The 10,279-nt window shown below is 36.7% G+C and overlaps 2 protein-coding genes and 1 long non-coding RNA gene across 3 annotated transcripts; all 3 read right to left on the reverse strand.

The window, feature by feature from the left end:
- Positions 1-785: 785 nt before the first annotated feature.
- LOC135124777 (uncharacterized) lies at positions 786-1,070 on the reverse strand. Its single transcript, XR_010279833.1, has 2 exons — positions 995-1,070; positions 786-906 (listed from the first exon to the last, which is right to left on the reverse strand). It is a non-coding gene; the product is annotated as an uncharacterized LOC135124777 (long non-coding RNA).
- Positions 1,071-3,660: 2,590 nt separating this feature from the next.
- On the reverse strand, positions 3,661-4,370 carry LOC135125544 (U1 small nuclear ribonucleoprotein 70 kDa-like). The gene is made up of 3 exons (XM_064051207.1): positions 4,210-4,370; positions 3,875-3,969; positions 3,661-3,833 (listed from the first exon to the last, which is right to left on the reverse strand). Exons 1-3 carry the CDS (start codon positions 4,368-4,370, stop codon positions 3,661-3,663), a joined length of 429 nt encoding a protein of 142 aa, XP_063907277.1.
- A 340-nt stretch (positions 4,371-4,710) lies between these two features.
- LOC135125545 (putative uncharacterized protein DDB_G0271982) lies at positions 4,711-5,519 on the reverse strand. Its single transcript, XM_064051208.1, has 2 exons — positions 5,188-5,519; positions 4,711-4,786 (listed from the first exon to the last, which is right to left on the reverse strand). Exons 1-2 carry the CDS (start codon positions 5,517-5,519, stop codon positions 4,711-4,713), a joined length of 408 nt encoding a protein of 135 aa, XP_063907278.1.
- Between the last annotated feature and the right edge of the window lie 4,760 nt (positions 5,520-10,279).

Below are 10,279 nucleotides of genomic sequence, written 5' to 3' on the forward strand. Positions count from 1 at the left end.
GATGTCAATAATTTTTTCGTTTGTACTGGTACGTTTTCCCTCACTTTGTGCGTTAATTGACTTGTCTTGTTTTCATTTTTGCTGTCTTCCCCTTTGTTAGAACTTTAATAAGTGTCTCAAAAAAACAGTTTTTATCAAAACTACAGATCATTGTGGAATAATCTCAGGTAATGAACAGAGAGGAATAACTATGGTCAGTGTTACAAATGATTTTTTTAGTCCTTTGGCGCAATCATCATGCCTATTACCGTAATGGGGTGTTAAATGAGGATGGGGATGGAGTGTACTCTGTGGAGGCGTCTAAAAACGAGTATCTAGTGAAATGTTCTGTTGTCATTGATGAAGAATCTTTGAAGACGCTATATGGCGAATTATGGCCAGATTTAACGACACTGGTAGCATTTCTAAGTGAAAACCGACGGGGAGACCTCAAGTTAGTGAAGACGTTGTTGAAGATTTAAGGATGAGAATGGAACAAAGTCCGAATAAAGCTTTGTCAAAAATCTTTACTGTCCGGAGTACCATACAGCCCATGTCAGAAAATCGTAAAAGAGAAGTTACATATGCATCCATACAAGATTTTGTTGGTTCAGGAGCTGCAACCAGCTGATTTTCCTTGCCGCGTTGGGTAGTGTAGTTGGTTTCAAGCTGATATGGACGATAACGGGATTCTCGATTTGTCGTTCTTTTCTGATGAAGCCTGGTTTCATCTGTTAGGCTATTATGTCAATTGACAGAACTTCAGAATTTGGTGTATAGAAAATACTCACGCTTTTGAAGAAACACCATCACACGCAATGAAGGTTGGTGTGTGGTTAGCAGACGACGATTCATAGGCCTGATACTTTTTCAAGTAAATGAATGTGATCAATAAACAAAATTAGATGTAGAAAGTGTATGTAGGTACTGCAATAAAGTTTTTTATTTTCAGTAACTTTCATTTTTCTTTCGGTGTTAGTTGCATTCTCTTAATTTAAAACTTACTTCAACTTACTGTTTAGTAATAATTGTAATTTTACTATTAGGAAAGTTAAAAATCTTTATTAAACATTCTGTTGTTTCAAGAGATCTCATAATCATCTACAGAACTCTTAACACTATGTTCCTGAAATTTTATTGGTTTTTTCATCTTTTTTCTTATAGAAATTTTGAAAAATCTTGATATTAGGATGGCCATGTGGGCGTGTTTTGGGTAGAACCTCTTTGACATTCCTGTTATGCAGATCTGGCATGTTTCAGATATCTAGAAACTGCAAAGCTGAAGGTAATGTTTGGACATAGCAGTTTTCACCTATTGTAGGGATGAAGATCAAGGATTTCAGTTGTGTTTTTTCAAGAGAAAAGCACCGGTCACAAACCATGTCTGCACCAATATTTTGACGATTCCTTTCAATTTACAAACAGAACTTTCGCGGGATCACAACTTTGGCAAAATTATTTACTGCAAAAACTCATTAGGTACTCATAGTGTTCGTTAACTGTGATAAGACTTGCTCTGCCATTGTCCATTACGTGATTTTTCACAATTTTTACCTTCAGGGTACCTATAAAAATGTAATTTTTTAAATAATTACCGTGTTCATTGGTTTCGACAAACTTAACCTCACTTTTTGGATTTCATTATTTGAAAAATTATTGCTTCTTTGCAAAACAGACCAGATGATTTATTCTGTTCAACTCCAATCGACTTTCCAAGGTGTAATTCATGACAAAGCCCTTAAACGTTTTTCTGACAATGTACAATTTTTGAAACTGAAATGTATTGCAGTGGCGTTCACAAATGCCCGATAACACTGCAACCCTTAATGCTCTGGCCTGGCGTCTTTTCGTGTCTATTTAAAATGAATGTAAACCGCGAACCGGGCATTTCAATTTTTGACACATCTGACAGATTTGTTTGGACGTTCGTGACATTTCAAAACAGTTCAAATCATTTTGGTGATTAGCGGCACGAGAAAAATTTCATTTGTTTTTCATAGGTGAGTTGACTACAATATTTTATAATGACCCTGTATTAATAACGAACTAAAGCGACTTTAGTTCGTTATTAGAACGAGCAATGTGTAAAGCTCCACCATGTCAACATGTCTAACTTTGGTATGCTGAAAACAAACTCTAATTGAAACTACACCGGTCCATTGTTTCCCAGTTATTTTGGTTATTTTATACGTGCGCTGAGCTTTCGGCGAAAGCGCGTCACTGCAATCCACAACGTTCTGCTGCACCCTGAAAATCAAGCTCGTACCACTTTTCCTAAAATTTTTGGCTTAATTAATCGCCGCTCTAAACCCGGAAGACTATAATCCCCTCGTACACATTTCAGAAAACGCGATGCTTGTGACAGGTCGCTTAAAGAGCCGACTAGTCGGCCTTACAGGCGGCTTATCTTTATTTAAAACGCCCTAATTCCGATGACTTGTAACACATGAAAGGGAATTTTCCAGGTCGAGCACCTGCCACGCTCCGATTTGGAATAAGGAGAGGGCAACCAACTGCAAATAAGCTTTCTTCAAATTGGATGTGCACCTCGTGGAAGGAAAAAGATAAATTATCTGAAAAATAACACACGCGCAACACAAGAACAGTGTTTCTTGCAAAAACTAAAGCAAATAAATCTTCGTGACAAATTGACAATGTGTTGCAGACAATGACGTATAAGGATTTGGGCGCCTCTTCTGCCCATTTATACCGGAGAGGGCATTGTAAGAATATCAGAATGTGAAGAGGCGTCCCTGCTTGGGGAAGAGACAAATTAACAGACGCAATTAGCGGTTGCGAATGTGGGAAGATGAAAGATGGAACGTTTGATGTGAAAGAGGGTAGAGTGCATGAGCCGGTTAATTGCGAACCAGTCAATAGAACTTTCCACGAGACCAGCGTTAATTTAAGCAACTTACACACAAGAACTGCATTAAATTATGCACTTCTTGTTGGTTTTCCGCGGAAGTTTAATTAGACAGCTCGCTCTAATATTTCCGAGCTTTTTCCGAGATTGATTTCAATTTTTTTCGTATTTACCCAGCCGAACGCACTTTCCGGTTCTAACCGAATCTAAATAATTGAAATTTTATATTTACTCACCGTTTTAGCTCGTAAATGCTATTCGGAAGCAGATGGTGCGTTCTGATTTGCAATTTCATTAGTCATTATGATACTGTTGCAGCGTGCTATGCAAATTAGAGGAGTTGATAATTTCAAAAATAATCCGGGATCCTATAAATCATCGACCCGTTTAGGTTGTGCCAGCGCTCGAGTAGACGACACGTTTTTGTAAATTGCCATTGAAATTAATGGTGATTGCAAACAGCTTGCTTTTGTCGACGGGGACTCGTAAAGAGTGGCTGACAATGGTGTTGCGTTATAAGCCTTTTGAAGGCTTTCAAAATACCAAAAAAAAAATCGTCTTTAGATTGGGGATGCTATACTTCGATCCAAGCCTTCGTTAAAATAAAAATATCTACCAAAAATTGGTATTTTATTGTAGCGCAATTGAATTCACAAATCCATAATCACAAAAGGAATTAAGTAATCATACTTAGTTATGTAAAGTTATGTGACTAAATTTCTGTAAACATCTAACTATTTCTTTGTTTCTCTTTCTCAGTAAATGTTAGCTGTCTCTCTGTTCCCCTATCACCCTCTTTCCCTTTCTTTCTGTCTCTATTTGCCTCCTGTCTTCCTGTTTCCCCATTTCTTTATCTTTCTATCTTCTCTCTCCCTTGCTTCCTTGTTCCATATGTCCCTTTCTGTTTCAGTCCCTCTTCCACCTCTCTCTCTCTCTCTGTATCTCACTTTCTTCCTCTCGCTTCCTGCCTTATTGTCCACTTCTTTATCTTTTCCCACTGTTTCTCTCACTGGCTCATTCTTTCCTTACCGTTCTCTAACATTTTGTCCCTACATCCCTTTTCCCTCTCGCCCTCCCTTAGTCTGTCCCTCTCTGTCTGCCTTCCTAGTTCTTTATTTCCTTGCCTTTTACATCTCTGTTTCACCCGTTCTCACTATTCTATTTTCTTCATTTCCCCGTTCGCACCTTCTGATTTTCATTCATTCCCTCATTCTCTCTTTATCTGCTCCCCTATTTTACCTTTTTCTTCTTTCTCTCCGTTTTTAAGTTTCTGTGTTTTCCGTTTTCAGGCTACTCTTGTCTCCCTAGGTCGCTATCTTCCTATCTTCCTGTCTATCTCCCTTTGTCTCGCTTTCCCACTTTACCGAATTCCCATTTTCCATTTACCCTGTTCTCCTCTATCTTTTTTCTCTATTTTCCATTCACCCATTAGACTCTTTTCCGCTTTCCATTTTTCCCGTTTTCTCAAATTCACTTTTTGCTTCTTTCTGTCATCCCCCTTTTCCTCTTTTCTCTTTTCTTCCATTTCCTCTTTCTCTCTCGTCCTCCTCCTCCTCTGATTCCCCCTTTACTCTGTTTTCTATTCGTTTTCTGTTTTTCCTTTTGTCTCTTTGTCTCTCTTGTCCTCTCATCCTTCCTCATTCCGTCTCTCTTTCTCTGTGTCCCTAACTCCTAATATCCCTGTCTCCCTTTGGCACCCCCATGACACTCTTTCCTTTTGTTCTCTCTTTCTCTTATTTACTCCTTTTCTGATTCCCCACTTTCTCACTCTCTCATTCGTTTTCCGTTACTCCTTTACTTCATTCTTCATTTGTTTCTTTGTTTCCTCTCACACTTTCTCACTCGTTTCCTATTTCCCTGTCTCCTTAGCCCCTTATCTCCTTGTCTTTCTGTGGCGCTTGCCTATTCTCTCTTTCTTTCTCCCTCTGTCTCTTGTTCTCTCTGTGTTTCATCAATATTTCTGTCCATTTTGCCCCCCTTTATTTTATTTTTTTTTGTATCATTTCTTCTTTCTCTTTTCCCCTTTTCCGTATTTCTTTCTTTTCCACTTTTGAGTCCATCGGCCGACTCGGTAATTTTATGCATTTTTGACGTTTCATAACCCCTAGAATACGAAAGCATAGGTCTCTCATTTCTGTCTGTTTGTCGTCTGTCCGTGACAATGTAAATGTTATTTAAATTTTATAAAATAACGTAGTTCCCCACTTGTAGTTTATGAACCTGTGTTCTTCTTCCCTTTCCATTCCCTTTTTTCCTTTTACCTTTTTTCCCCTTTCCCTCTTTCCTTGTCCCTTATTTCCTCCTTTGCCCTTTCCCTGTTTCTCTGGTTCCCACTTCCTCACTTTTCTTTCTCCTCTCTTTTTTCTTTCCTTATTTGTTTTCTTTTCCTCTTTCCCTTTCTACTTCCCTGCTTGTCGCTCTTTCGCTTTTTCTTTCTATCTCTCTTTACCGCTCTAACCCATTCCCTCTTTTTTTCCTTCCCTAAACACTCCAAACCACACGAAGCGGAAATTTCTCCCGTTTCCTCTTTCCTACTTAGCTTCTTTCCCCTTTTCGTTCTTCCTGTCGTTCCTCTTTTCCTCTTTCTTCTTTCTCCCCTACTCTCTTTACCTCTCTCTCTCAGCTTCACCATCTCTTTACCACTGTCGCTCAGTCGCTCTTTCCGTCTTTGCATTTTTGCTCTTGGTCTCCCTCTCTTTCCTCCCTCTTTCTCTCTCTCTCTGTGTGTCTTTGCTACCTTCCTTTATTTCCTCTATCCATTTAGCTCTATTTCATCCTTTTCTTTTTTCTTTCTTTGTGTCATTCCAACCTACTTTCCGTCCTTCCCTGATTTTCCTTCACTTTCTTTGTTTCCCTTACTTTGTCCTTCTCTTCTTGTCCTCTTCTATCTTTCTTTGCCACTCTCCCCAATTCCTCAGCCTCTCTGTCCCTATTTTTCTTATTTCATTCATCTTTCCTTCTTTTTGCTTCTCGTCTCTGCCTTTCTCCCTCTATCCCTCTCTCTCACCCCCCTCATTCTCCGTTGTCATCTTTTCCCTTTCCCATTGTATTTCTCTGTCATTCCTTCTTTTCCTCTTAGTTTTCGCTCCCTTTTCTTATCTATTTCCCTCTTTTCCTCCTCCTCTATTTTCCACTTTTACTATTTCCTTTTTTCTTTATTTTTTCGTTTCTCTGTTCCTTCATTACCGCGTTTCTCTTTTGCTCTTTTTCTCCGCGTGTCTCATTCTTTCATTATTTCCTTCCCACCCTCTCCATCTCCCTATCTCCTTATCTTTCTATTTTCCCTTCTATCTTTCTTCCACTTTCCCAGTTTCCTTCAGTCGCTAATTCCCTATTTCTCTCGCTCTCCCTCTCTCTCAGTCTCCACTTTTCTCTCTATCTCTTCATTTTTGCGATTCTGCTTCGGTACATCTTCCATTTCTCCATGTTTTCCTATTTTCCTTTTTCCTTTTTGCTGGCATTCCCTCTTTCCTATTTTTCTATTTCTTCTTTTTTCTTTCCTTGTTTTCTTGGATCACTTTTCCTCTCACTTTACCACTCTCCATCATTCCTTCTTTTCTCATTTCTTCTTTCACATTTACTCTTTTTTCCTTTTACCCCATTTCTCGATATTCTTCTCTCTTTCGTTTGTATTTTTGTTATATCTCTCTTTCCCATTCTTTATCGTTCGCCTTTTTTTTGTCCCTTTGTTTTCCTGCTTCTTTATTAACATGTTGCGCATACAGGCAAATTCCAATATACAGGATGTTTTGTTTTGAAAGTTCCACACCACTGAACTTTTTGAAAGTTAAATCCTTTATTAAAAAAGACGAACATTATATTGGACACACAATTTAGTAGAGTAATTTAATTTTTAGGCGAAGAGAGTTAGTGTAAATAATTTTGTAGATTTTTTTTTCAGTAAGAGGTGATGTACCCATGTCATAGTTTGTCGAAGCAAAAGCGAACTCGTTTTTGAAGTGTGACGTCACAAGTATTGATTTCCCCATATAAATGCATTTTTATATTATGAAATGTGACATGAACAGTTGGAAGTTTTTTCGTTATTAATGTGTCATTATTTTACACACAAATTTTAATTAGCGTCATAATAAAAACTCATTAAATAAATCCTTGCAGGAAACTGTATTTGTTATTTTTTAAATTTCGACAACATTTTTGACTCATGCACTCTCGCTTTTGCGCTAAACCGCTTACACAACAGATTGACTTTTAATTATTTCTGTAATTTTATAAAGCCGTCGTAAATCCTGTTTATAATTTTCGCATCATAAACACTAGTAGCCTGTTTATTGCGGTGTTATCTTAGATTTATAGATGTTTGCACAACGATGTTTTTATTAGACGATCCTTCCCTAAACACCGTAATCTGTTTCAATCTGTCATAGAGATAAGTGGAGATGATTAGTGATGGCCGGGAACGGAAGTGGAAAGGTCCGTAATTGTATAAAAGAAAACAGGTCGACTTTTCTGATAACATTTAACACTTAATTAGAAACGAGAACATAAAAGCGTTAAACGATTATCGCTTCATTCTTTGTTCTTCCGGGTTTATTGCAGCCGTCAAAAATAAAATAAAAATTTGATGCAATTTTCTGTTAATAACGGAATTACACAAACTGGGCGAACGGAAACTGAGCAGGAATTGATTAATATAATGTTCGGTTTGTGTTAACGCGAAATGCTAGATATTTTTGTTGGTTTTGGTCGGACGTAGGTGGATAATAATGGAATTTACAAACTATATATTAATAAGTATATTTAGACGGTTCATTTCGTATCAAGATAGACAATCTGATTGAACGAACGTAATAATAATAAAAGAAAAAAATTAATGTTGAATATAAATAAATTAGAACCAGTTAGAACAATTCGTGAGAGTGGAAAATTTTGATGAATAATAAAGTTAAGAACTAATTTTTTTTGTCATTAGAGGTTTATAAAATTGACACTGGCAGGCCCCGACATTCTATTACATTCATAATAAACAATACACTCAGGGTCTCCGAGATTCTTTCATATTCTTAAAAAAAACATTATGGAGCCCACGAGATTCTATCACATTTAAAAGAAAAGACACTGACGACACTCGAGATTCTTTTACATTCTTCAAAAAAAAAAAAAAAACACGAGAAGCCCTCGAGATGTTTTCACATTTTTTTACAAAAACACTAGGAGCCCACGAGATTCTTTCACATTTTGAAAAAAAGACACTAGGAGTCATCGAGATTCTTTCAAAGTAAAAAATTCACCAAAAGTCCCCGAGATTCTTTCATATCCTTAAAAAAACACCATAGCAGTCCAGGACATTCTATCACATTCAAAAGAAAAGACACTAACGACACTCGAGATTCTTTTACAATTTCAAAAAAAAAACAAACACAAGAAGCCCCCGAGATTCTTTCACATTTTTTTACAAAAGACACTAAAAGCCCACGAGATTCTTCCACATTGAAAAAAAGACACTAGGAGTCATCGAGATTCTTTCAAAGTAAAAAATTCACCAAGATTCCCCGAGATTTTTTCATATTCTTCAAAAAACACCATAGGAGCCCACGAGATTCTATCACATTTAAAAGAAAAGACACTGACAACACTCGAGTTTCTTTTACGTTCTTCAAAAAAAAAACACAAGAAGCCCCCGAGATTCCTTCATATTTTTTTACAAAAGACACTAAGAGCCCACGAGATTCTTTCACATTGAAAAAAAGACACTAGGAGTCATCGAGATTCTTTCAAAGTAAAAAATTCACCAAGAGTCCCCGAGATTCTTTCATATTCTTAAAAAAAACCATAGGAGCCTAGGAGATTCTATCACATTTAAAAGAACAGACACTAACGACACTCGAGATTCTTTTACATTCTTCCAAAAAAAAAACACAAGAAGCCCTCGAGTTTTTTTCACATTTTTTTAAAAAAACACTTGGAGCCCACGAGATTCTTTCACATTTTGAAAAAAAGACACTAAGAGTCATCGAGATTCTTTCAAGGTAAAAAATTCACCAAGAGTCACCGAGATTCTGTCATATTCTTAAAAAACACCATAGGAGCCCTCGAGATTCTATCACATTTAAAAGAAAAGACACTGACAACACTCGAGTTTCTTTTACGTTCTTCAAAAAAAAAAACACAAGAAGCCCCCGAGATTCTTTCACATTTTTTACAAAAGACACTAGGAGGCACGAGATTCTTTCACATTTTGAAAAAAATACACTAGGAGTCATCGAGATTCTTTCAAAATAAAAAATTTCCCAAGAGTCCCTGAGATTCTATCATGTTCTTAAAAAAACACCATTGGAGCCTTTGAGATTCTATCACATTTAAAAGAAAAGACACCAACGACACTCGAGATTCTTTTACATTCTTCAAAAAAAAAAACACAAGAAGCCCCCGAGGTTCTTTCACATTTTTTTACAAAAGACACTAGGATCCCACGAGATTCTTTCACATTTTGAAAAAAAGACACTAGGAGTCATCGAGATTCTTTCAAAGAAAAAATTCACCAAGAGTCCCCGAGATTTTTTCATATTCTTAAAAAAACACCATAGGAGCCCACGAGATTCTATCACATTTAAAAGAAAAAGCACTCGAGATTCTTTCACATTTTGAAAAAAAGACACTAGGAGTCATCGAGATTCTTTCACATTAAAAAAAAAAAGACACTAGGAGTCATCGAGATTCTTTCAAAGTAAAAAATTCACCCAGAGTCTCCGAGATTCTTTCGTATTCTTAAAAAAACACCATAGGAGCCCACGAGATTCTATCACATTTAAAAGAAAAGACACTGACGACACTCGAGATTCTTTTACATTCTTAAAAAAAAGAAAACACGAGAAGCCCCCGAGATTCTTTCACATTTTGAAAAAAAGACAATTGGAGTCATCGTGATTCTTTTAAATTAAAAATTCACCAAGAGTCCCCGAGATTCCCTCATATTCTTAAAAAACACCAAAGGAGCCCAGTAGATTCTATCACATTTAAAAGAACAGACACTAACGACACTCGAGATTCTTTTACATTCTTCCAAAAAAAAAACACAAGAAGCCCTCGAGTTTTTTTCACATTTTTTTACAAAAACACTAGGAGCCCACGAGATTCTTTCACATTTTGAAAAAAAGACACTAGGAGTCATCGAGATTCTTTCACATTTTGAAAAAAAGACACTAGGAGTCATCGAGATTCTTTCAAAGTAAAAAATTCACCCAGAGTCTCCGAGATTTTTTGTATTCTTAAAAAAACACCATAGGAGCCCACGAGATTCTATCATATTTAAAAGAAAAGACACTTACGACACTCGAGATTCTTTTACATTCTTAAAAAAAAGAAAACAACGACAACCCCCGAGATTCTTTCACATTTTGAAAAAAAGACAATTGGAGTCATCGTGATTCTTTTAAATTAAAAATTCACCAAGAGTCCGCAAGATTCTCTCAT

The sequence above is a fragment of the Zophobas morio genome, unplaced genomic scaffold, assembly GCF_036711695.1.
Source record: "Zophobas morio isolate AGI-343-1 ecotype UQ-CSIRO unplaced genomic scaffold, CSIRO_AGI_Zmor_V1 ptg000008l, whole genome shotgun sequence".
NCBI classification, from domain to species: domain Eukaryota; kingdom Metazoa; phylum Arthropoda; class Insecta; order Coleoptera; family Tenebrionidae; genus Zophobas; species Zophobas morio.